Here is a 27990-nt window from a genome sequence, read left to right as displayed (position 1 = left end):
AGCCATTGAAACTGTCACTTCCAAATAATTGGAAATGGTATTTCAAATAAAGTTTTCTTCTTTTTTGTTTTTATTTGTTTGTTTTTGTTTTTAGAGACAAGAGGTTCTCTGTGTAGTCCTGGCTGTCCTGGAATTTACTCTATAGACCAGACTGGCCTTGAACTCAGAGATCTACCTACCTATGCCTTCTGAGTGATGGCATTAAAGGCTTGTGCTATCACTGCCCAGTAAATTTTTTTATTTTCTTAAATCAAACTTTAGTATCCTTAGTGGAATAATAATTTATAGTTTCAGTTTCCTGAAATTTTAGAAGAAGAATTCAAACATTTAACATCTTACATAATGCTCTATTGGTCTTTGAAATTAGGTTGATATTCTGTTTTCAAAGGGAAAATATTCATCTTTTCAAGCATCCTCTCCTAATATTTTTTAAGGAGTCATTGAGATGAGATACTTATAAAAATCTCATCTCCATCCGTTCCCTTAGCCTTATTACATCTTCTGAATGAGGAAACATTTGTACTTTCTGATTATTTTCAAAGTAATAATATAAATCATCATGCTGGTCAGGATTCTTTATGACTTTTCCTCCAGGGGTCAAATGCAATTTTAGAACTGAGGGTCTGGCTTTCTGATTGAAGACACTGGGTTAAATATGCACACTTACCTCTGCTTTCTCCTTCAAACACTCTAACTACATAGCAGAAATCAATCACAAAGGTCTAAGGCCTCAAGGGCCAAGCACACAGGAGAGGACACAAGGGCAGCATAATTTTGGCAACTAGAAAAGAGATAGATGAGTGTTAATTCAACTGGAAGACATGAGAAAAATGGCTCAGAGCCTGCTGAGGAGAAGGCCTAAGGCTTCCTGATTTACACCTCGGATCCCAGGATGGATGGTGCCGTTATCTCCACAACGATGAGAAATGGTAAAGCTAAACGAGGATAATTAACTTGAAATTAGATTAAAAAGCATTACAGTCCTCAGAGCTTCTCCTTCACCGCAGAGCATCTCTGCCTTTCTCAACAGATGCTACAGCACTGCTCTCAGCATAGGGTACCACAAATCCGGATGGACAAGAGCACAGAGAGGTCCCAAGGGAAATTTATAGACTCAACTCTTCAACTCTTGCCTCTTACAGCTTTGTTGGCTCTAGTGATGCTAGCAACCACATTTAACATACCTAGGAATTTCATTATTTCCTTTCAGGGTAGTGGAAGAATCGTCTTTGCGAACCATGATGCCACACAGACAAAATGAATTTAAAGCCAACATTTTCGATGCTTCTATCTAGAAGATAAACAGATATGTAACAGCTTATGGATGTCTCAGAAAAAGCAAAGATGAACAAATTAACAGAAAAAGATGAACCTAACAAAATGGGTGCTATGAAGTAGGAAGGAAGCATGAAGCAGAAGATCTTCAAACATCAAAGAAAACATTCAATAGAAGTTGATACAACAGAAGAATCTTTAGCAAATGATAATCAAGCAAAATAGTAGAAGTTAACGGTTTAATAAGGAGAAAGATAAAGAGAAAAATCCCAACCACACCCATAAAATAATAAAATATTAAGTAAAAGGGATGAAACCACGGAATCATACAGCAGTAAGCAGACAATTAGAAAAGCAACCTAACAAATGTGGTCCAGACTCAGAGATCTAGTCACTGCTTCATCCAAAAAGTCTCCTCTTCTACCCCTAGAGTAGCTCTTCTTTTCAAACAAAGAGGGAATTCTGGGTAATGTGGTAGAGCAGCAGAGACCACTTCTGTATAAGCTGTTGAAAGATGGAAGATGGAGCAGGAGGAAAGGAGAAATCATTGCATAGTTTCACAGATAGACAGGATAGCTGAAGACCAGGAGTGGGAAAAGGCAGATGAGCTGAAGCCGGGTGATTTGGAAGGGAAAAGCCAGTCCCTCATCCCAAAGCAGACTGGAACTGAGTTCTTGAGAATGAGGTGCTCAATAAGAAAGAAGATTATCAAATAAAACTAGAAGATGTAATCAAAATGCCAGTGTACAAATCACAAGATTTAGGCCAAAAAGCCTAAAAAGGAAGGAGACATGACTTCTCTAAAGATGGTCATGACCTTAAAGCAGATGTCACGAAGCAGATGAATTTACAGAGAGGGAACTCAGTGTCACAAAGGACAGAGTCTATAAAACGAGAAAGAAAACCAGCAACATGGGAGAAAAGTCCATGTGAATGGAAAACATCAACAATAAAACTGAGGTTCTTGAAAACATAGAGAAATAAAGAAAATTTTACAAAAAACTAAGTGTGTCGAGACAAACAACTGCTGTGGAGGCAGGCACTTGACCAGAGAGAACACAGGCATCCCAGGTGGGGGCGAGGAGGAAGAGACAGACGCCCAACCACCAGCAAAGAAAAGGAATACAGAACTGTGACAACCGTGTTCAAGAACGGGAGACACAATCAAAATACCAAGCCTAGGAATCCATGATTAAACACACACGCATAGAGAATCTACACAATGATACGAGAACGGAAAAGTTCTCTACTGTAGAGCAAGAATCTCCAGGCAAAAGAAGCATCACAAAACACAAATAGACATGACCCTAGTCATATCCTACTACAGTCAGGATGAAAATAAAGAAATAGTATGTGGCAAACACATGCTGATCTCCCCCAGCAGTTCTAGAAAGCATGAACTGTGCTCGCTCTCTGCAGAACGCTGGGACAGGCCCAGGGAGAGGCCTTTTGGGAAGAAGACAATGTACTTACCTTTAGCTTTCACAATTTTCAAAAATGCTTTTTACAAAAGCTGACCAAGCTGTAACTTTCCAACTAAAAACAAGTTTAATTACTCAGTGGACTATAAAAGGAGATCTGGGGTGTTACTAATTACATTAAGCTTCAACTATGTGGAGAAATAAAGAATAGTTACACTGATTCAGCAGAGGAATGGGAGCTGGGGATGTAGCTCAGTTGGCACAGTGCTTCCCTGGCATACTTGAAGCCCCAGGTTCAATCCTTAGCACAGTATGAACTAGGCATGAGGACACATACCTGTCACTCAAATCTCTGGAAGCAGAAGCATGGGAATCAGAAGTTCAAGGTCATCCTGAGCTACACTGAGTGTTTGGGGGTGGGGGCTGAAGTAAAGCCCATAAGATGCTGACTTGAAATCAATAAATCTATCAAGTGACTTACTTAGGCTTTGTGTGACTTGTGCATTTTGTAAACGTCAATGAAATTTTCCAAATTGTTATTAAATTTCCTTATCTGCTTTTCTTGCTACTTTCTGCACCTAGGATTATTCTACAGCTTGATAAGAAGTATAACATTTATCAACTATTTGCTAGGTCAAAACTCTAATAGTTGTAAAAGCTGAGAAGAGAGAAATGATAGTGATTTGAACAGATAAAAGATAAATTATTTCCAAGAATACTTTTAGTACAGACAAGTAGAGCTTAAAATGGCAGAAACTGCATATTATGCTACAGGTGTGCACCCCAGTCCCATTTGTGTGATCTCCAACATGTCACCTGACCCCTTCAAATCTCAATCCCCTCATCTGAACAAGAATGATAATGGTAACCTTCTTCCCAGCCATTTAAGTCCTTAACCAATGGCTCGCACACAGCCACCTTCAGAATAGCGACAGGTATAGCGACCCATAGAATAAGATCTAGGAAGATGTTTGCTGCTTAGATGACCAGCACATGGCTGGCTGGTAACTGCTGATGAGTGGACGTGACGTTGATGTCACGAGATTATGCTTACTTGTTATAAAAGAAGTCTTATTGACCTATAAATTTGTTCATTCTATAAATATTTCCCGAGTGAGAACCAAGCTACAGGCAGTGTTGTGAGAGCCTACAGCAGACATTGTCAGCGCACAAGGAGGGAAGAGGCAGGGGAAGCTAGGGAAGTGAGACACTCTGCTGGGTCAGACGATGAGTAAGTCAGGAATACAGGTGGAAGAGTCTGGGGCAAAAGGCAGCATGAGGGTTTAGGCCCACGGTGGGCAAGCTCTCTAAATGCCCGGGTTTTGGAGAAGAGACACTTGCTCATAGGCTGCTGCAATGATTTTGACGTTTACTACATGAAAGCAGGAACTGGAGAATTTGGAAAGGAAGAATGAGGAGGTCAGATTCATATTTTAACAATGACTCAACGTGTGCCGTGTTAGTCTCTAAGTATGTTTGACAGTGAAAGGACGGGGTTAGACTTTCTCACCATGACCTAGATGGGAAACAACCATAACATTGCTCCCAAAGGCCTTAGAGGAGAATGCCATATGAAATTTGGATTCTGTCTTAGCTAGGGTTTTTATTTCGATGACGAAACACCATGTCCAAAAGCAACTTCAGGAACAAACAGTTTATGTTGCTTATACCTCCATATCACAGCTCATCACAGGAGGAAGTTGGGGCGAGAACTCAAGCGAGGCAGGAACCTGGAGCAGGAGCGCGGCTCACTGGCTTGCTCGCCATGGCTTACTCAGCCTGCTTTCTTAAAGTTCCCAGGACCACCAGCCCAGGAGTATCCCCTCTTCCCCCATCAATCACCAATTCAGAAAACGCCCTATAGGCCTGCCTAAACCTACTGCATCTTATGGAAGCATTTTCTCTCAGATGGTGTCAAGTTGACGTAAAACCACCCAGCACAGATTATATGTGAATTTCAGAAGCTCGGCTAGGTGGCTTGTGTGGACCATGGGAAAGATAGACAAATGAATCTAGTACTTCAGCACAGACCATACGAAAGACCTAGGAAGAATGTAAGAAAATACTTTTTTTTTAATTATCAAGGACTTTCGGTTACCAGACGTTCCTATTACTGGATATTCCATAGACTCTTGATAAATATTTAAGTCTGTGTCTGTTATAGGGGCAGAGGGAACAATTACAAATGAAAAACTCAGAGATCTGAAAATATACAGTGCAATTCAGAGACTGGGAGTAGTTTAAGATGTGCTAAAATCTGAGACTTAAGAGGAGGAGGAGGTACAACTAGAGAGAGTGGCTGAGGTCTAATCACACAGGTCTTTATGGACCACACCATAGAATTGAACATTTATCTTTTAAGGACTGGGGGTCAGGAAAGATTTTCTTAGCAAGGTATCATCTAATACAATAATCTTCCAGATCTCGCCTCATGGACACCATCTACTTGGTTAAAATTGCAGTCACCTATAGATAATTTCGAGGTCTCTGTTAAACCAGAGATTGTGATAAAACCTCATTACCTCATGGCATCAGGAACTGCTTACCATTAAAGCAGGAGGAAGGCACAGATCGTGTTCTTTGATCCACCCTACTTTGGACCAAACGGACCCTTTTCAGATAGCTACATTTCTGATCAACGAACCCTATTAGGATCAAGTGACATAAATCCTGACTTACATTCCTTCTCGATGTGCCTGGGGCTTCAATTAGTCTTCTCCCGCATGATCTATAGTGCGGTTCATGTTCTTAGACACAAAGAATTATGAGGATGCGTTAAGGTAAGCTCGTAATTCTGGGCTCCTGTTGGTCACGGGGTCACAGGAAACTGCCTTGCTTTCTGTTTAGCCAGTACCCTTCACGTTACAGCGGTGTTTGTATTTTCTGGAACACAGGATTAAAAATGAGACTCTGAAGCAAACTCTTGACTTTCACAGTTCAGTAGTGCGGGCTTGCCTGGTGGGAGGCAAGAGCTGTCTGCCACCTAAATAGCTATTATTTTCTGCATTGCAGCCTAGACAGGGTAATTCCTAATAGCCTTCATTTATTTTATGATGAATGTCAATCTGTTAAAATGATTGGCCCCTTTCTGAACAGCAAAGGCGCTAACAGCTTTACAGAAACGAATGCTGACGCTGCTTACAGGAACAGGCCCACACTCCTAAACTCTTCTAATCTCCCAACGGCATCCTCCGTCCTCATCCTCACTACAACACACTCGGTTTAAGCAAGATTTGCATAGTAAGGATCTACGGAATGTTAATGACTTGACCTTGGAAAACTTATTTATTTCAAAATTCATTGAATTTCATCAGAATAATATACTAATTTGGATTTTTTTCCATGTTAGTGGTCTGCACATGATCATAGTTTTCAGAACTTTCAGATCCCAAAGTTGAGTTCCAAGTCACATTTACAACAAGACTGAGGTAACCTGCTCAGTCTGTGTTAATCAGCCCTTGTCTTCTGGTTCTCTGAACCCAAGCCCCAAAATCCAGCAGGAGGCACTTACGATGCCAGGGCAGGGGGTGGGGGGTGGGGCATGGGGTAGGGTGGAGAACGTCCTCAGAGGAAGACTATTTTCCAAAAACCTCACTCTCTGGAAGAGAACTTCCCTCCTAAACTCACTCGGGATGGGGTCAAGGGGAGGAAACTTCAGGACCACCCAGGAGCATTCTTCAGGTGACAGGGTACTTAGCAGCTGGTACCGGCTGCAGTACTGGACGTCTGACAGCTGGTTCTGAACCCGTCCCAACACATGCTAGAGTAAAGGGGAAATCAAAACCTGGCATGCAGGCCCCTGCACTTGAGCTAAGCTTGGGGCGAGGGTCAGGTTTCTGCTTTGAAAACCATCCCAATCACCTGTCAGTTTGGCAGGGCACCGAGCCCCTAAGGGACAGAGAGTTAGAACTTCCAAAGGATTGTCCTTTTAAGGATCCAAGTGGGAAACTCCTTAAGACCCAAGGCCCACGCGAAAGCCCTAACAACTTCACGTGATCTTAATTCAAAACAAAACTCCATCTACTTAGTGCTGCCTCTATGATCCTATGATCTACTGCCCCATGGGAAGAACAGAACCTCATACTACGATGCTCTCATTCGATATAATCTCCCTGTTAACAGGAACTTAGATCATGCTGAAGGCACAGAGAAGAAGCACCCAAAGGGTGAATTTAAAACTGACATGGCATGTCCGGGAATCAACAAGAACAAAGCCTGTCTACTGTGAGGGGCTATGGAAACCTGAAGTCTGACAAACCCACATCAACAGAAACAAGGGCACAGGTGTTGATCTTTGTCTTAAACAGAAGCCGGGTCTGTGATTTCAGTCCACTACAGACATCATTTTATTTTAAAGAACAACTTCAGCAACCTAAGTAAGTGCCCTTGAATTTTGAAAAGCTAAATACCATAGGCACTGAATCAGGAAGTAGAGGAGCCAGGGGAACCTGTGTAAGTGGCTCAAATCAGGCATTTAGTCTTACAACAGAGCAAACCGGAGATTGAGTGTAATTGAGCCACAGGCACTCACAGCGTACCTGCAGGTTGTCACTGGCTCTCTGAGAAACAGGATTTTTCAGTGGCCAATAGACTTGATACTCATAAGCTGATGGTCAACACGATACAGCAGTTCAGCCCAGACAGGACACAGACCCGCAGTGGTCACTATACAACTCACCCAGATCCCTTGTGCACAACTGATTGGGAAAATGTCTTTGATCCTTTCTATGAAGAATCCCGTAGAACACTGGTCAGTATTAAATGGATGAATGTGTTTGAAGCACCACACAGAAGATTCTTACCTCAGTGGATCTTCATGTGAGGTATTGCAAGAATTCAAGTATGTGCAGATGCTGACTGTAACTTTTTATCTAGAGGGCAAGGACTTGCCTAGAAACGTTTCCTTTCTGCTTCCGGTCCCTGTTGCCATTTGGACCTATGCTTGGTCCAAGACCAGAGGAAGAGTGCCTCAAACCCTCACTGAGAGGAAAATGGGACAAAGCAGGGATCGATATGGCAAGAGAATCCACAGTCACTTCCCTGGGCAGCCACGGACTGTTGGCCCCACTGTGCAGCAATGCCCCCTCAAAGGTTTGTAATCTTAAGAGATGCTGTCGATATTATGATTAAATACTGTAGTACTCAGAGCCACTCAGTGAAAACGCAGATTTGTGGAACCATTCCCCATGTTTCAATTTCCCTAGTCTGGGGAAACAATACTTTTAGCTTCTTGGTAGCAAGTTTGTCCTTGTGAGTGAATGCGTTGTGATCACACTCGCTCTCCATTGCCCTCTCTCATTCCCTGTCCTCCCCTGCTCACACTGCCTCCTCCCAACTGTCCCCACCCTTGTCGTGTCTGTGGTTGTATTGAGCAAGGCTGGTGCAGGCAACAACAGCCTCGGTATGCTCATGACTGCAGCGGCCTGTGCGTCCTATAATTTATAGGTCCTTACTATTCCTTACTATTTCCACATCTCCTTAATGCTGTATTCTAAATAAACTGTCTCTATTTTAACAAGAGTGCCATTCACCGGCCCTTGAGAAGCACAGGCTATAAGATGCAATGTGAAAATTTCTCCTAGTTTGGGCTATTGCAAAAGTTATTGACCCGAAATCAGTTTATTGTCATCCAAATAAATGAGAATAAAAATATGTTTCTCACTCTGGGCATGGTAGCAATCACCTTTAATTCAAGCAATCAGAAGGCAGAAGCAAGTGAATCACTGTGAGTTCAAGGCCAGCCTGGTCTACATTGTGAGGTCTAAACCAGTGAAGCCTATATATCAAGACTCTGTGAGAAAAAAAAAAAAGGAAAAAAAAAACCTTTACACAGCCCTTTAATGTATTTTCTAAAATATGAAAACACCCACTAAAAAAGATTAACATGTAGTTAGTATATAGAGATGGGCCCTCCATTAGCAGTGGTCTTCGCAAAATCCATGATGAACATCACTATTTTGTGCCCTGCTAGCTCCCATAGATTCTGTTTAAGGACACAGAGAAGTTCTAGATGAAACATAAGAATCGTTTTTTCCCTTTAAAAAGCTAATTAAAATTAAATGTATTGCAAGAGCTGTTACCCTTAAGTTCCCTTGCTTTGAACAATAATTCTTAAGCTCCCCAAGGCAAGTCTCTTGTAATGCTTGGATGATCCCTGGCACTTAAAACCAAGACAAGCTAGTTAATTAATATTATTTAATAAAAAATTATTTGGTTTGCTGATAAGATCACAATCTGTGGAAACAATTAATTTCCTCACTGAATATCTAATGGAGTTAAATATGGACATATTTTCCAATGGTGAATACACAAATGTCCAAAATAGACAGTGAAAGGTAACACATTGGCAGTGCGGAGGAAAGTAATTATTTCTGCTCCTTTCTCTGAGACTGGAATTAAAGATGGGTGCCACCATAGCCAGCAAATGGCCACGTTTTAAAAACTCCATGATGTAGATTCAGTAGCTTTTTAAGAACAAGAACCTGAAAGCGTATCTTTTCTCAATTCCAGCACCAGGCAAGGCCATTTGCCCCTCTCTGACTAACGAGGTTACCTGCAGCATCATGCCCATCTACCCTACCTGTGACGCGAGAGGTGTCAGGCGTCAAATCCAGACTCAGGGGAGCACAATGTGTGAGTGCAGCTCAGCCACAGCATGGCAAACCAAACCTCAGTGTTTACTTGCATGTACTCTGACACGTTTGCTAACAGGTTTGCGTGCATGAGCACAAACTGCAAATCTCTCATGTGCACAGGTAGGGCATTCCCAACCACCAGGTGGGCTAGGCTTCACGAAACTGTACCACGTGTAAAAGACGCATTTAGTGCAAACAGAAAGGTGCATATAGAGGAAACATACTGATATTAACTGCCTTATATTATTGAGTTCGTAAATGATAATATCCCCAATAAACCAATAATGGACTAAAATCACAAACACACCAATAGTTCTGCTGCTGCAATTATCTAATTGACTTTCACGCCAAGAGCATGCGCTGCTCTTTCAGGTTCCGTCGACACAGCAGATTGCTATCGCTCCAGCAGTTTGGGAACGGCTGCCGGACTGACGATGAGGAGGGCAGATCAGTGCATCAGGCTTTATCTCTAATTAGCCCTAGATAAAAACACACAGAGAAAACTGCAGCAGAGAAAAGACCTGACCTTGCTAAGCTAGATACACTGGACGGAGGGCAGATGAGACTCCATATTGAGAAAGATGAAGCCCGTTATGCCATCCGGCCGTCAAAAGGGACCAGCTCTGGAACGCTAAACCCACCATCAAAACACAAGTGTTGTCGTCTCCCACAGCCGAGGGAGACGGCTGCCACTCATTCGCTCAGAGTTGCTTTCCCACCTACACACACACCTGAGAAGCAAGTCAGAGTGACCTTACCTTTCTCGCAGTGGCTTCCTGTGAATCCGGAAGGACAGACGCACATGTTAGGAGCCACGCAGGTACCGCCGTATCTGCAGCCCTCCTCGCAGAATGCTGCGGTGGAAGCAAAGACTTTGTTTAGGTAACGTATGCTGGTGCTCGCAAATGATTCCTTACATACACCGCCTAGGGAACTCACGGACATATTTAGAGTTTTCCATACACTTGAACAAATAAATATAGCAATATGTTTCCCACTGCTTTATGTCAAATCAGTTGAAATAATAGATGGAAGGTGTTATACTTGGGCTTGGCATGCGCTAAATGAGAGCTGGTACTGACAGAGGTTTCTTTCCTGCCACCACCATATTGATTTATTTGAAATCACCTGAGATGAATAGGTCAAAAGGAAAAGGTGGGGTTGTAGGCAAAGACTTTTCAATTCTCATTCCCTTAGAAATTATTTTCCCAATAAATATCATTTATATAGTCTTTCACAACAATACATATTTTAATTATTCAAAAATATTTTGGGTACTTGATAACATTTTTTATAAAACAATAAATCAATAAATATAATGAATTCTTTACTCTTGAATATTTATGTTGGCTCCAGTATTTTGCCTCCCATAGATAACCACACCATCCTCACAGTTAAAATATCTAGCCCCCTCCCCAAAAATTACTTTTTTAGGGAAAGTATCTGAATGTGAAATGTCCCTTGAAAGGGTATGGCCTTAACTTCCACATATGGTAAGTCTACAAAGCTATCCCATCCCACCTGAGCTCCTTAATACTGACTGTCAATGTGATACAACATAGACTTGCTTATAAAGAGAAAACCAATGAAGAATCCTTTATAGCAGGTGACCCTACAGGCTTGTCTACGGGGTATTATATTAATTGATAGGAAGTGACCCAGTACACTATGGGGGGTAGCACCCCTAAGTAGGGGGTCCTGAAGAGAACAACAGAAGAGGAAGCCAGCCGAGCACAAGCAAGCAGGCAAGGGTCTATGAACTTAATCTCTCTCTATCCTTAACTGTAGATGGGAAAACTTTTTTTTAAGCTCCTTGCCTTGACTTCTGAAAGCAATGCAGTCTGACTTGGGATTGCGAGTCCTTTCCTAATTTACATTGCTTTTTGTCAGGGAGTTAACACAGAATCAGAAATAAAACCCAGACTCCACCCCCAGGGCTTCCCAGCTGAGGGGGTTCCCGGTTTCACACCCCCAGCAAGGCAACACTCACAACTGTTCCTTTACACAGAGCTCCCAACCCCCTCCCAATCACTCCACCACCAGACCGTCAAGGACACTGGTGCTGGCTCCTCACCGTCTCCTATAACCTCAGCATCTACCCCATAGCGGTCACTAAAGATACTAGCTCGATAGCTTATTCTCCATTTTGCAGGTTGCTCTGCTAGGAAAGTTCCTATTCCTGTAGCTCTGCATCACTTCCATTCAGGATAACCCACTAAAAAGTGTTATAACAAAACATGCAAGTTGCTGACAAATAAAGTCATTAGAATCCGCTATTAGTGAAGCGGATTGAAATGATTAAGGCCTGAATTCCTTGTATTCATATGAGAACTGGGCGAGCAACAGTTTTAAATTTTAATTGCAGTAAGAAAATGTCACCCTGGAAAAATGTCCTGGCCGTATGTTGCCATCATCACATAATTAATATGAGTCTAGCTATAAAAAGCCACAGGGTGTGTTTGGAATGCTGAGAACCAAAGGCGTAGAACTTATCCAGTGTTGCTGCTTTCCACATCATTTACTATCTCTTGGGGAAACTCACATTCTACAGATTCAGCGATTCACTGTAACTTGCTTTCTGTGCCTGAGGAGAGTGCAGACCTTGGAGTTGGAGGACTGCTTCCTCCTCCCAGCACGCTAGCATACTGGCACCGAAACAACAGCAACAGCAAAAGAGGTCTAGGTGAAGTCCACTTTGGTGTGTTCACCAAGAAACATGCATCTTGAGAAATCACACCATGATTTTGTGCTCTTGAGCATGGCATTTTCAGTGAGATATCTGAAGCACGCTTTGCATCACAGTAATGTAACTAAGTGTTTCGGCGAAGTGAGCCTGGGGAGGGCGGCGGATGAGAGGGGACATCAAGGGGCGGCGGAAGACTGGATGGCTGGAAGGAGGAAGTTCAGCTTGACTTTCCATACTGTACAAAGACATGTCAACGGGGTCCTGAAGACCGTGTTAAAAGACTTATTCGTCTCTTATATAAAAGCAATACTGTGAGAACCTGTGAGACATTGTTGACTCTGCGGGCTCCATGGTTACGTCATGTATAACACGTTCCATGATGATGAAGTGAGTTCGCATTGTAAAGAACTTTACATACACTACGCTATGTGTTATGTTGTGTAAAGACAAGAGGTAACAGCCCCACGGTGACTATGAAGTAAAGACTGGGGACAAGACATTTAAAACCTTCCTGGGAGCTGGAGAGACGGCTCAGAGGTTAACAGAAATGGCTGCTTTCCCAGGAGATCCAAGTGCAGTTTCCAGCACTCACAAAGTCACTCACAACCAGGGGAACCTGGCACCCACTTCTGTCCTCTGCATGGACTACATACACATGGTGCACAGACACACATGCAAAGAAATCACTCATATACATAAAATGAAATATTAAAAATTTGAAAGACCTTGAAAATAAACCAATTCTATAAGAAGATCTAGCAACATATTCTATTGATACCAGTATGAAAGTAGCTTATAGTTATTATTATTTTGATATAAAAATGCTCAAAATGAGGTTCAGAAACCATGAACACATTGGCACTGGCTGCCAGAGCTATGACTCAGGCAAACATCTTTACCTACAACCCTGTCTCTTTTCATTTGTTACAGTGGAAGTTCACCTACAATCCCATGCTCAGAAAGGCAGGTTTATTCTTTCTTAAATAGTTCAAAAATAATTAAGAAAATTGATTAAAATTCAAGCACAAAATCTAATTGGATAGCATAATAACCAGTTTACTTAATGACTATTCAATCCATTCCACTTACTTGGTAAGCCTTACATTTTTGTTTATGTCTGCCTACACCTCCTATAGATCTAGGCATATAGCAATTTTAAATGAAATTTATCTAGCATAAGAAAGAAAATAATTTCTCCCTTGACAATTAGACAAAAATGAGAAAATAACTAAGACAAAACTAAGTAAAGAAAGACCTTGTCATCCAAAACTTTAACTTCACTGGGGGAATCAAGATCAGCACAAATTTTCTTGCTACAATTTATAAAATATCAAAAAGAAGCTGTTGTATTCTAGTTTAAAATGGTGGGTGATTACTCACGTCCTGATAGCTCCCCTCCCCCTTTATCCATATATCTTTACTTGTAAGTATTCATTTCAAAGAGTCATTGGTCTGGTTTGAGGCCTCTGGTTTCTGCCGCACTATCCAGGCTGGGCCCCCACTGGGACTCCTCGTGGATGTCCTGTTGTTGCCCTGTGTCATGGAGATCCCGCAGCTTTGGGTCTGAAGGACTGGGCCCTTCAGGTACTCTAGCAGATCACAGAAGGAGTGGATGTTAGGGCCAAGTCATAATCCTGGTCTGGGCCTGGGTAGTTGCAGGGTTGGTCAGCCCACCAGCTTTCCCCTGTTCTCACCACCAGGGTGCGCTCTTCTACATTGCCCTGGCTAGTTCACCCTTTGCAGCTATGAGCAGGGGGCGGAGCCAGTTCTCCTGCTGCCGTGTCCTTGGTCAGTTCTTCCACACCTACACCTTCAGGGTCAGCTCTACTGGGTTGCCCCGGCGTGGCATAGGTGCCACTCTAGGGAATGTTACAGCTGATGAGGGTCACAGACAGCTCTTCTACTCTATGACTTCAGGGCTAGCTTTCTGCCTGCCTCAGGCACTGATGGGGGGGAGGGGGTATCTCTTCCCTGCCCGTCCCACCCCAAACAGATAAACAATGGGTGCAGCTCTCCCATGCTCACAACTTTGGGATCAACTCACCTACACCTCCACCAACAGGACTGACTCTGTTGTGCTGCCCAGGCAAGCTGCAGAGCTGGGGTGAGACAGAGGTGGTTTAAGGCCATCCTACCTTAGGTTTAAAATCTGTGTAACTGGTGGCAAAATATTTCATCTCTCTGTACTTCAATCTCGAGGCACTGGTGGCTGGCAGTGACGTTGTCTGTTGAACCACTAACTTCAGCCACTCAGCACAATGAATGGAGAATGTGATGTCCTCACACCTGAAGGTTAGTCCTGACTTTGTCATCCGGATTCTCCTGGGCTAGACAACAGTGATATTTGGAGCCATTTTCTTTTCAAGACTCTCGCAATGCAGTGCTGAGTAAGACAAGAAAGATCCCTGTGCAGTAAGATAAAACCGGCACTCCAGTCTTTCCCGACTCAGTAGCCTCAGAGAGCCATGTAAAGAGTCACAGACCTGGGGTCTTAACTCCCTGACAAACTCAGGGAAATTCAGTGACACGGGTTTGGGATTTAATAAGCCACTTATTTGTCAACCACTATCCAGAATCTGAAGCATGACATAGACAGATTAAGGAAAGACAACAAGGTTACAGGCTTCGATCTGTTATTTCGTTGCCAGTTGTTATTAACTTACTGCCCTGAAGGAGGTGCTTGATCAGATCAACGCTAAGACGGCATGCGTCTGTTTTTGAGAGAACTCTTTATATTTGCAAGGAAAATAAAATCAGAAACCTCTGGGTGAGATTTAATCTACAGAAAGAATGCAAGCTTGTGCTGAAAGCAATTTTGGCACGTGAGATCAACAGAGCTGCTCACGGGAACCAGGTGTTACAGCCAATAACTACGGCGTACACTAATAAAAAGTAATAGCCCTGCACACACTGAACACGTCTCCGGGTCCTCTTCAAGTTTTACTGGCATACACTTCTTAGCCTAGAGCATCCTAAAACCCTGGCCAGTGAGCATCCTTCCTTGGGTTTGTTTCTGACCCCTCTGCCTATTTCTCTTGGTCCAGCCTGTGGGAAAGATGATGTTCGTAAGGATGATGTTTGTCTGATGAAAGAAGTAGATAGCAGCACCTAATTACTATAGGCGGGCAAACCCACCATTCCTAGGCTAATTTGGGCCATTTGCAAGGCATCGGTTACACCGTTAAACACACTATTAATTAATTTGATAATAAACAAAAGTCTGCTTCCGTGACTTATAGTCCACTTGATAATATGTATCAAAACCTTGATGTGGGGTGAGCTGAAATAAGGCACGCCACCAGCACAGAACCATGCCCACTCCTCTCCGGGGTGCTGGTGGGCTGAGCAGCACTTCAGCTTTATTTTGCTCCTGATATCAAACATAAATGTCAGTCATAAACTCCCATTATCCAAGGCAGTTCTGCCAACAATAAAGGGAATGGCATGTTTCATTTTTGCTTAGTTCTTGGTCTTTTTCAGGATATGTGATTTATCAAAGAACCCTTCAAGTACTTTGGGTTGTTAAGGTGGGGTAGGGACAGCATTCTACTGTGTCCTGAGATGTCACCACTTACCATACAAGGCACAGGGCAGCCCTGCACAATGAAGAATTGCTCAGCCTGAAATGTCAGTAATCATGAGATGTAAAAACCTTTACTTCAAGTTACTCAGTTAAGTCCATTAAGTAAATAAAGTTACCCAGTTAAGTCCATTAAATAACTCTGGGACCAAAGTCTTATTACTTTTATCCAGCCCCTGTGTCTTCCATTTTTCTCTTCTCAACCTTCCCATCAAACAAATTAAAAACATGGAGATAAGACGGATAAAAATCATGTAGAACACTAATTATGATCCATGAAACCTGGAAATGTCTTCAGTTCCCACTTGCTGCCATTTGAGTCTCAAAGTCATAGTGTACTGTATATTTTAATTACCCACTTTAAAAGTCGCCATCAAGTGACAGCTCTTGGCGACTGTGGGGAGGGTGTGTCTTTAAAGGTTGGCAGGCTCCCATGGTCCACATATGCTCATGCAGTCAGTCCGCCCTGCATGAGCAGTGGGTCAGGTCACAGACACGAAACCAACATGAAATTAGGAGGGCAACTTGGAAAACATGTGAGTTTCAGTGGAAGAGGGAGGAGGGATGAGAGACAGGGTAACAGGGAATTAAAATGACTAAAATCTACATATATGAAATAAAGAATAAAATAAACAAATAAAACTTAAAACATCATACTTTTAAGAAGATTTCTAGTCCTTTTAATTATGTGTATGTTTCTATGTGGTGTGCGCATATGAGTACAGCTGGCTGGAGGCGCCAAGAGAGGCCATCAGTTCTGCTAGAGCTGGAGTTACCGTGAGCCATCCAATGTGGGTGCTGAGAACAAAACTCAGGTTTGGAGAAGAACCATGTGTGCTCTCAATGGCTGGGCCATCTCTCCAGCTCTGGCCTCACATACACTATTTTTGAAAGAAAAGCAAATCACCTTCAACATGATCAGTTTTAATACCAACAGCTCCAGAGAAGCATCTACTTTCCTCTTCAGTATGAAATTCTGTTCTTAGGAAGCTTGTTATATGGCCGACACTGTAGTAAGGACTTGTGTGCAGGATTCCATTTCCTGATTACAGCACTATGGTGCACCCATGGCAGACACTTCTCAGATGAAAATGCTGGCTCGGACCTAAGCAAGGGGTCAGGGGTCATACTTCTACTGAGTGGCATCCTAGATTTGGAGGGGGGAGTTCTCACATCACCAGGCTGTGTCCATGAGGGCCCTGCAGCCTCCAGTGTGCAGACAATAAACTAGGTGCTGAGATATCTCCTCCTAGTCAGGAGCATTGCCCCTTTCCAGAGACACCCACCCGACAGCGGCAGACAGTGACATCATAAAAGGGGACAGAAACCTATGGTAGTGGGGAGAACAGTTGGGGGACACAAGGACACCATGATTAATCATGCCAAGTGGAGTGAAGCAAAGATTCCCAACAGAGCTGCCATCTGAGTCAGGGCTGGAAGAGTCAGAAGGTTCAGGAGATGTGACCTTTCTGGTCAAGGTTTTTCATAAAGGAAGGTGCTGAAGAGAAGAAACGAGGTGAGAGACTCGATGGTGAACAAGAAAGCAGGGAGCGGCAAGAAGAGCAAAGACCTCAGAGCTTGTTGGTCAGCCATCACCCTTGCCTTGAAAATCCATCTGTTTCTCAGCCATGCTTCCGTGGCTCTGTCCATTAGATGGCTTTAAGATTATGCTTCATTAACACTGCACGAGAATAAAATGGTAAGAAATGCCCTATGAAAATGCAGACCTCACAAGTACATACAAGGAAGGTAAGTACGTGCATAGATATAGAGTTCCTCATGTTAGTTTCTAGTCTTTCTTATTCTGTTTTCATGGTTTACTCTGTTCTGACCAACACCAATTGGAACACACAGCTATAGTTCAAGATTTTGCCTTCACAATCTGCTAACCCTATGCCTTTTACAATGTCACTTAAGAGAGAGAGAGAAGACTTGGCCATTAAGAACATGCACGACTCTTTCAGAGGACCCATGTTTGATTTCCAGCATCCACAGTCAGGCTGTTCCTGACTGCCCTGAACTACAGTTTCCAGGGGGCTGATGTCATCTCCTGGCCTCTGCCATCACTGCAGATACACATGGCATAATTCACTGGACAGATGGATAAAAATAAAACAAAACTTTAAAAAAATTCATATATTTTCATCACCTGCTCATCATTAAAGCCCACAGTCCTTTGTAAGAGAATGTGGCCTATGACCTATGTGGTTTTATATTGGCTCTATAATTTCAAGACGTTGAGCTCGGCGCTAGAAAGGCTGACCAAAGGGGACTTGCTGAGAAGAATGGTTTGGGGGGGGGGCTGTTAAAGGATGGGGAGACATTTCACTAGGTAAGCAGAAAACTGTCAAATGATAAGACATTATTTAAAATTTTAAAAGAGGAATATAAAAATAATATACTTTATGAGCTGTTTCCAGAAAGTTTCTGTGCAACACACACACACACACACACACACACACACACACACACACACACACGCATACGTCTCCCAAAATAGAAAATATTTTCTTTCAAGTCTTTCTAGACTTTCTTTCAAGACCCCTGTAGCAGAAGATGCGCTGCACGAGGAGAGGGAAGACTGGAGGTGGGATTGCGAGGCTACACACATGCATTTCTAGCCAGATATTGAGGTTCTTACAATCATGAACTTCGCAATTCTTCATTTTTCTACACCTTGGCCGCAGGTGATGCGAAACATACTGCTAACACAGCAAATTCATTAGGAAAGAGGGGATGGATTTTTGTGGGGGAAAAAGTCTCTTTTATAAACTATGTCATGGAATTTGAAACAATCATTTGAACAAGTCAAGTCAATCCAACTCAAAGATTTTATCAACTACCTATGGTGCCACACAGGCAGCCTGTGTGCCTAGCTGTAAGTGACTGCCCTTGCCTTGCTGGTGAAGGCCTGATACCCTGGTTTACAAAGTGCAATCTCGTCCATCTGCTCCACTTCATCCATGGAAGGATCTCTCTGGTCATGTCTGGAGACTTTTAGTTGTCTGAACTGGTAGGGTTCTAATGTTAGAAGTCAAGATCTTACAATATGCAGAATGTTTTTACCAATGACTTCGAGCTCAGGATATCAGCCATGGAAAGTTGAAGAGAAGGCAGACAGGGAGGATTCTGAGAATCGGGACACCAAGAGTCAAGAGCGGAGATAAGGGCACTTCAGCTTACAGGTTTATCTCTAAAGAGAGAATATATAAAGTGCACAAAATACATGTAAAAATAAGTTATATTATTACAAATGACATGGGCAAAGGTCAAGAAGGGGTGATGGGAGTGTGTCCATGGAGGGTCGTAAGTTGATGTCGATCATGAGAACTGATCACTGATAAGGTCTTTCGCTAACAATACACTGGGCATAGTGACCCTTGCAGTAGCCTACAGAAGAGCTAAGCAGACAGAGGTTGCAGTAGGTGCAAAGTAAGGGAACAAAGCTCACACTTCGCATACTGACTCTGGTCCTTACAGTACTGAATCTGATCAAGACAAGAGAAGAGTAAGAAGATGGTTTTGCTGGAAAGTTCAAGAATACTGTCATAGAACTGATGCCTGAATGAAACAGGAAAGGTAATCAATAGCCAAACCAGCTGGGCTGAGCGTACTGCAGGATAAGAAAAGACCATCCTGATCTGAGGCATAAGGGTGTGGACCACAAGTTGGATGAACCATGAGTGGTTTTACAATGACCAGATGTAAGGAGAAGTCCTGGCTCTGTCCAGTGTGTACCTAACTCTGGTCTGAATTACAGAAGGAGTGATATTCACAGCTTCAGTGTGTACCCCGATTAATCTCTGTCACAGTCTGATGAGGGGGCTAAGCATTGGTTGGGATCTGTATCCTACGAATGAAGTCATGCTGAGACCTCAAGATTGGTTTCTTTGCCCTCCTTCCTCTCTGACAACCATGTGATACCTAATCTGTTCCAATGCTGTCTTATCCCAGCCCCTGTGGACTTTCCATTCTGCAGATTCCCAAGGAATATGTTTCTGTCCATTACCAATTATCCAGTTGCAGTGGCACTCCATTGTATTTTAATAAATAAAGCTTGCCTGAATATCTGAGAGTAAAACAGTTCCACAGCCACACTGGTCAGTCTTACAGACCAGATAATGGTAACACACACCTTTAATCTCAGTAGCTACACTAGTTGCCATAGAAACCAGGTAGTTCATGCCTTTAATCCCAGCCCTAGGAGGATTATAAAACGGGAGGAGACAACTCTCAGACACATTCTCATTCTGAGATTCCTGAAATTAGGCTAGCCATTTCAGACCTAGGTCAAGGTAAGAGCCAGTGGCTGACTGCTTTGTTTTTCAAATCTTCATGTTGAACTCCAATTTGTCTCCTTGAGGTTTTATTAATCATGCTTCATCCAATCTCCTTAATCCTCTTGCAGAAGCATAGATCATCCAAAGTAAGTGACTTCTGCTTGTCTTCCTCACAAGGTGTCCTTGGATTTTACAAAGGATTTAGGATTCCTGTTGTAGCCTTATTTTCCCACCATTCCAATTTAATGAAGAATTTGGGTGCTGACTTTTCCCTAAGTGAGAACAGGAAAACAAAACCTACATTTGAACACTTCCATGGGTTTAAAACTCTCTCAACTGTACAGACAGATGATCATATGAAAGAAAGAGCAGGTGGGTCTGGAGGCCCAGGCTGCAATCCCAGCTACACAGGACAGTGAGGCAGTAGGGCCCACATTCCTGTGTCACAGACTGAGCTCAAGGCTGTCTCTGCTGGAGTTTCGTGGCTGTGAAGAGACACCATGTCCATGACAACTCTTATGAAGGAAAACATCTAATTGGGGGCTGGTTTACAGTTTCAGAGGTTTAGTCCGTTATTTTCAAGGTGACATATGCACAGACATGGTGCTGGAGGAGCTAAGAGTTCTATATCTCGATGGGCAGGCAGCAAGAAGTGAATGTCACACTAGACGTGGCTTGAGCATTTGAGACCTCAAAGCCTAGTGATGCAAGTCCTCCAACAAAGCCCCACCTACTCCAACAAGGCCACACCTCCTGATGGTACCACTCCCCTGAGCCTATGGGGCCATTTTCTTGCAAACCATTGCAAAGGCCAACCCAGGTGACTTAGTGAGACCTTGTTGCTAAGCAAAATGTAGAAGGGAACTGGAGAGCGAACTCATTGTGCTTGCCTAGTATGAGCACGACCCCAGGTTCATACTCCCCTACAAGAGAAGAGGTTTGAAAAGGTGAGGCGTATCCAGCCCTAACCTGAGATGGATCGTGTACACTGTCCAAACACCCCAGATACCTGGGAACTTCCTCGTTACAGCCTGGGACTAAATAGGTGCTTGTGAGTAAGAAGACTCTGAAAACAGAGATCTTGCTTCTGGTCTTGATTCCTCTCTTATGTCCTCTTGACAAATTGTCTAATCATTAACTTTAATCAGGAAAAGGAGCTGCAGCTGACTGGGGACACTGGGACCTAAAGAGACAGAATAGGTAAAGTCCTTGGCGGCGTGACCACACATCTTAAGCTCTCAAGTGATGTTAAATCTTCTTAAGGACACTAGCCTCTTTCCCTAGGTTGACTAATACAGCATTATCTAGCCATGTGCAAAGGTTATTGCATCCTGCCTTCCAAAAGGGGGCGTGTGTATCCACTCCATGGTTAGGAGATTCCTCAGCTCTGAATTCAATAGCAAAGAAACTGGTGAGACATTGGGACAAAGCATGAAATGAGGAATAAAATAAACTAATGTTCATGTCTCAAAATCAAAATGCAAGAAATTAAGTCAAGAACTGGGGCTGTAGCTCAGTGATAGAGCACTTGTCTGGCTTGTATAGCGCCCTGAGTTTAATACCCAGTGCTGCAATTTAAAAGAATTAACTCCAAACTCTCTATGACTGATAACTAAAGTAAGAACAAATGATCTATCAGCAACAAACTTTATAAATGCAAAATAAACTTTGATGTTGAGGGCTCATGGGAACACTAAGAAATGGCAAGCTGAAAGGCTCACACAATGGCAAGCAGTGGGGACAGAGGCAGGGTGAGACGGTGTTGGGGGGCTCTTCCTGCTCTGCATTTGAGCGGCACTCACAGCACCCACGCAGGTGACAGTCGGAGACCTGCAAAGAAATAAACCCCAGCAAAGTGTCCTGGGTAAAAGATTTTCTGCAATTTTATATAACTGCATGGAATTTGATACTAACTTCTGGAATGAAATAGTAATTTGGGTGGACCAGAGGTCTTAAGTGGGCTTTTCCTATTCCCATTTTCTCTTTGTAGTCCCTGAACAACTCCACAGATTTTGTTCATATTTCAAGATCAGCTCCCAATACAATTTTTTTGAAAGTAGAACGTAGTGTCTTCATTCTGTAGACAGGGAAGCTGAAGACAGCAAAATGAGATGGTTTGCCTGAGAAAAACCTAATCATGAGGCTGAGAGGAAGAATTTGAGATTACAGGATCCTGGCCATGCAAGTGATAGCCCATGATTATGAGATGCAGCTTTGACCAGTGGGAGACAATTGGTCTCAGATATTAAAGTGAGAGCAGAGGAGAAAGACAGAGGGGAGGGAAAGGGAAAAGGATCCCGTCTTCATCATGGCATTCCTTAGTTCAGCCCTCACATCTAAGCCACCCTTTCAGACACCCAGCATCTACAAAGAGCACAACTTCTAGTAAACATCCCGTTTTTCTAGCTGTGTGAAGTGGGGTTCATGGGACTTCTACAGCACTGTGTCTCTCAGAAGGAAATGGAAAGTCAGTAAAATCGGGGCTCTCTTTCTCCAGCTGTTCTGAGGACTAAGGGTACCTAAAGTAATGTGTTCGCTTTCAGGTGTTCAGAGGTATTAATTACTGTTGGGAAAATCATTATGATTAGTCACACACTTGACACATATGGAACTCTCTTTGGGGAGACACACTGCTGTGGGCAAACTAAAAGTAAATGAAGCCTCAACTTACAGGGGTGTCAGGCTACCGTTTATATTTTGTGAGAAAACATATTTTTATTTCAATCCCATGCTTAAGAATTTTTCCCCAGGAATTCAAAGTTGGAATGAATAATTATGAAGTAATTCATGAAATATAAAGAAGTCTATTTCTTGCAGACACTGAAAACATATTTGTTCTTTTTTCAACAGCCTTCAAGGTCAAACTTGGGTCCTCCTAAGTGGGAATGTCTGATTAATGCCTGCGCTCATACGGCTCACAACCGCCAGGCTTAAGCTGTGTCCGTGCCTGGCTATTGGTGCTCCTAGAAGCAGAGTTGTTTCTCATCTATAGCACGGGCTGCCTTCATTCTTGTGCTAATGTTATTTTCGAAAGGTTTAAGCTCAAATCCCTCACAACGTACGTACTTCTAATTTATAGAGCGCATAGAGGGAGTGAAAAGACATAATCCATAGAATGAAGTGATCCTAAATCTGATCTAAGTAATCATGTGACCTTCAGCAGAGTAGTCACTTTCTGTGAGCCTCGGTTTCCCCTATTGCTAAATGAAGTCCTCCACTTCAAAGCTGTTCTGGAGGGGAAACAATGATATAAATGCAATGGTAGCAGAACAGGACAGATGCATCCTTCTCCTCCACACTGGTCCTTTTTATTCTCCACAATAGAACTTTTGATAGCCTCATCCAGCCAGATCCAGTTCCTTACACATACTAAGCTCGCTTTTTGTACGTTTCTTTAGCCCATATGGCACTGCCCATGGAGAGACAGAGAAAGACGCTTGTGTTTATTTCCTGTGGGCACTATCAGGATGTTTTCCTAATGCCCGTCTCTCTGCTCAGTGGGACAGCTCCTCACAACTCAGCTCTCAGTGGTGGGAAATCTGTGTCGAGAGAGAGCTTCCAGACCCCTTCCTCAACCTGCTGCTTATGAGGAAGTAAGTTAGCGCAGTGTGGTGGGAAACATGTTGGCGGCTCCTCCAAAACAGTAAAAATAGAACTAATGCCTGATATACCGATCCTTCTGGGAAATAAGATCAGTAGGTCAAAGAGACACCTATGACATCGTTTACAGTTACTGCAGCATTATTCTCCATGTCTGAGACATAGAATCAAGATAAATACTCATCAATTCAATGAACAAAGAAAACACAGGCATATTTACCCAGCGAATTATTACTCAGCCATTAAAAGGGTGGAATTCTGTAACTTACAGCAACATGGATGGTGCTGGAGGTTATTCTACTGGGTGAAACAATCCAGTGGCAGGAAGACAATATGACACGGTAGCATCTCTGTGTGGGCTGACTGAACCTGATCTAAAAGGAATCAAATGTGATTATCTGTGGCTAGGGAGAGGAAGTACACGGGAACTGAGGAAGAACTGGTACGCAGCACATTACAGTTGGGAGGAGAGGCTCCCGAGCTCCGCTGTAAAGTAGGTGAGCGTAGTCCGTGATGGACTGTCTGAACCCGGCTCCGAGGGTGGTGATCACATGACAATGATAAGTCAAGAGACATGCTAAAGATCCCGGTTTGACCATTACATGATATACATATGAACAAAACACCTCATAGCCCACAGGTGTGCACAATTCTCAAGTGTCAGTGGGACTATAACTATTACTAACTCTACTTTTATGTGTGCACTGTACAGAGCATGCTGTAACTGATCGATGTGCTAAGATTCCAGCAAACGTGGTAACAAAATATCCCGGGGGCCGGGAAAGGGACTGACATCCCAGAGCCCAGCAGGCACCTACAGAGAGTGCCGGGGAGGAGTTCAGTATTCCTGGAGAAATTCGCTGATAGCAGTAGGGTTTCAAGGACTGTGTCCTGTGTCCTTCGCTGTGTGGAAGAAAGGAATTAGGAACAAAGACGCTTGGGCAAGAAAAAATTTTAGAAGAGAAATTAACCTACAAAAAATAACCTAAAAAAAAATGGATCAAGCTGCTCCTTCAATATCACACTGTTCAAGGATGAATCCAGTTTCCATTTCTTTTTTCTTTGTGTGGGTAAAGAGATGTGGGTTTGTTACGAGACCCCACTATAGGCCATTGCAACCTGTTTCCTTGAATATCACATGCATAAATAATTGAGTATTTTAAGGAAGCATGGGTCTGGCCATTCTCATTAAACATTTCCTTTTTCTACAGAGCATTGGTCCTCAAAGGACAACACATCCAGTAACTGTCTTTGAAGTCATAGCACCGGCAAGCACCGCCATCAGCACTGACCATGTAAAGTTGGACAGAGTGAGTGACGGCCGTGGTCTTGAGACACTTTGCTTTCTGTGGGCAAAATGTGCACAGTGAGAAAATGAAGCTACAAAACTCAGATGAGTGCAGCTACCGGAAATAATTGCAAGGCAGAACGAAGGGAGAAGCGGCAGAGCCGTGTGTTTAGGGTGAGCATAGAAAGATGAACACTGACTTCTGAAAGCACTGAGCAGAGGAGGGAGAGACTGCCATGCAGGCGTCTGGGTGGTGGGCGTTTCAGGCAGAGGGAAGTCCCATAGTAAGTGTGTCCGAAGACAGCGAGGACAAGTGAGTCGTGGCCACAGGCTGGGTCTGATGATGAGGACAGCATCAGAAAGCGTCAGAATTCATTAGTTCTACTAGTGTTTGGAATGCAGTAACTACCACAGGACCCAGCTCCCAAGATGACACCCACAGGATCAAAGCCGGCACTCCGCGGAGATACGTGCATAGCCGTGCTAACCCTGCACTGATCACAATGGCTATGGCCAGGTCACATCATCAGCCTAGGCGTCTGTCCACAGACGAATGGGTTTGGACAGTCATTTACCTATTATGAGAAATTCAATCGCGTTGTGCTAGGAAACTGGGTGGAACTGGGATCAGCCTGTTAAGTGAAATAAACCATACTGAGGCAAGCAAACAAGTATTGGCCTTTTCGCTTCCATATGGAATCTGAACGTAACTAAATAAATATATAGAGAAAATAAAAGGGGACTAATTAGGGAATCAGAAGGGCCATAATGGAAGAAATAGACGGGAATGGTAGGGAATGAGAGACTAAACACAACCTAAGTTCCTTGCATACATCTACGAGTTAGCATGCACTTGTGAAAGAGCCAGCTCGTTACACTACACACAGTGACTGGCCATTTGAAGGTCCTGGGCTGGCTAATGGCATCACATCACTTAGGTTTTAGCAGAATCTGCCTCACTCCTGTGTTGAAGAAAATTGACTCTGGATCCAGACGATCAACAGTGTGAGCCATCTGCCAGGCTTAGCAAGCTGCTCCACTCATCCTGCCCCCGTGGCTGATGCTGTGAAGCGGAGGTGTGAGGACTCACAGGTTCACTGGACTGTTACTCCAGTTAGACACATGGTGAGGTAGGTCACAAAGTGCAGACGTCATCGCTGCCCCCGTGAACAAAACTGGAGACGCAGCAACCTCTGTCCTTCCATAGATTAGGGACTTGGAGCTTTATTTTCTGGTTGTGATTATACACGTTTTCCTGAGAATTAGTCTCCACAGTGGTAAATTGTTTAAAACTCTCTGCTTGGTCTCCAAATGTCCCGCGACAGGGACACACCCTCACACTGAGCACGTCTCCCATCTCAGGTCACCAGATATTAAAGGTTTGTAGTCGTAGCCTAGAATCGTGGCGACAGATCACCACTGATGTGGTAATTAACTTAAATCTCTCATAGTGTAAAACCAGCTGTAGTCAGGCAGGGCTGATGTCTACAGGGGTTCTACTGGGGTGTCCCTCATTAGCTTCTGCAGCCAAGACTGTTTGACATTGCTGGCTTGTGTTTTCACAGCTGCAGTCTCTGCCTCCCCCTTCCTAGAGGTGTCTTTTGGTCTAATCTCTACTCCATATTTCTATGGAGTAGACATTAAATTTTGGAGCCATGCCGACTCCTGCATAGCATCTCAAGCTCTCTCACAACATATGCAGAGACCCACATCCATAGGCACTGTGGGTTATCATGTGGACACACCATTCAAGTTCGTTCTTGAACCCACCACAAGGCCCCTCCTTTACTCTGCCAGAAAACCTTCTACCCACTTCAAACAGCATTTGGTCAGTAAGAAGCCAGGGTCCTATAGCTGTCTTCTTTCTGGTTGGATTGCCCTTACTGTTTTGGGCTTCTGAAGCATGCAGACCATATATGTCTTTCTGCTCTCTGTCCTCGGTACTAAACAGTTCCTGAACATCATGTAAAATTAATCACTCTTCATTGAATACATTAATTACAAATCATTGAGTAGATGTATGCAACAGTGAAAAGTTTAACTGAGTCTCATCAGGCAAATTAAACTTCCTGTTGCCACCAGAAGGGACACTCTGGCATTTTAATATGATATTGGCCTTTTACAAATGTTTTGCCTTCTATTTCCTTCTTTAACAGAATATCACACATAGGATCACTGACATTATACTAATTCGCATTGGTAAACTGGAGAGGGTTCTTTCTTCCTTATTGAAGAGGTTTTTTTTTCTTCCTCATATAACATATCCTGATTACAATTTTCCCTCCCTCTGCTCCCCCCCAGTTCCTCTCCACCTCCCCTTCCATCTGGACCCACCTTACAGGGGAAACTTTAAAGCCACAGGACATGAACCTTTCTTCAGGCTCAGTGGGTTTAGGACACTTTGAATGCCACTTCTGGAAACTTGGCTTTTCTACTTCCACTAGTTACCGACAGCGTGACAGTTTTCCATTTTCCAAAACTGGGATCAGAAAGATCCAATATCCAGAACACTACTGGCTGGTTTGTTTTTATTGCAAACTTGACACAGCCTGGAATCACCTGAGAAGTGGGAACCTCAAAACGGACAAATTGCCCTGATCAGATTGGCACTGGTCAGGCCTATAAAAGACGGTCTTGAATGGCGATTGACAAGGACAGGCCCAGCACTGGGCAGGCGGATCTGGTGTATGTAAAAAAGCAAGCTGAGCAGTGTGAGTCTGAGAGTGACCCACTAAGTCGCCTTCCCTAATGGCTTCTGCTTTGAATCCCACCTTAAGTTCCTAACCTGATTGCTTTACTGGGGGACAGTACCCTCCTCTCAGCTGCCTTTTGGTCATGGTGTTTATCATAGCAACCAAAATCAAGCTAGAACAACTACATTATAATCTAATCTTTCTGAGGCCATGGACCCGTAGGACAAAAGAAAGGGGCAACGTCGTAACCCCTGTTTGGGGACTTTTATGGCTTTTTGCTCCCAGTAGTAAACTTCCATCTCTCTAAAACATGGATCATTTTTCCCTCACAGACAGTGGCTTGTTATACAACAAAGAGCAGGGCAGGCTGGGGTTCCAGTTCTTACCCTAGCTAATCAACCTTTATCCATGTTATAAGGCAAAGGACTGGACTGAAGATGCGTTCATCCTCATGGGTCAAGGCTTGGGGTTCTAGTACAATCATTTCCTTGCATTGTAACTGAGGCAGAGAACTAATCTCTGCTGTAGATGG

At 43.4% G+C, this 27990-nt stretch overlaps 1 protein-coding gene across 3 annotated transcripts in view; it reads right to left on the bottom strand.

The window, feature by feature from the left end:
• The window catches only part of Nell1 (neural EGFL like 1), an 822199-nt gene that overhangs the window by 166519 nt on the left and 627690 nt on the right, over nt 1-27990 (bottom strand). For all 3 annotated transcript variants that reach the window (XM_048442384.3, XM_048442394.3, XM_085682700.2), the window contains one exon: nt 10090-10185. In XM_048442384.3, the coding sequence (XP_048298341.2) occupies nt 10090-10185 (96 nt within the window). The remainder of the gene's footprint in view (nt 1-10089; nt 10186-27990) is intronic.

This window comes from Myodes glareolus, chromosome 24, assembly GCF_982192425.1.
Source record: "Myodes glareolus chromosome 24, mMyoGla1.1, whole genome shotgun sequence".
Classification (NCBI taxonomy): Eukaryota; Metazoa; Chordata; class Mammalia; order Rodentia; family Cricetidae; genus Myodes; species Myodes glareolus.
Note: the sequence above shows the minus strand (reverse complement) of the source record. Positions and strands in the feature narration are given on the sequence as shown.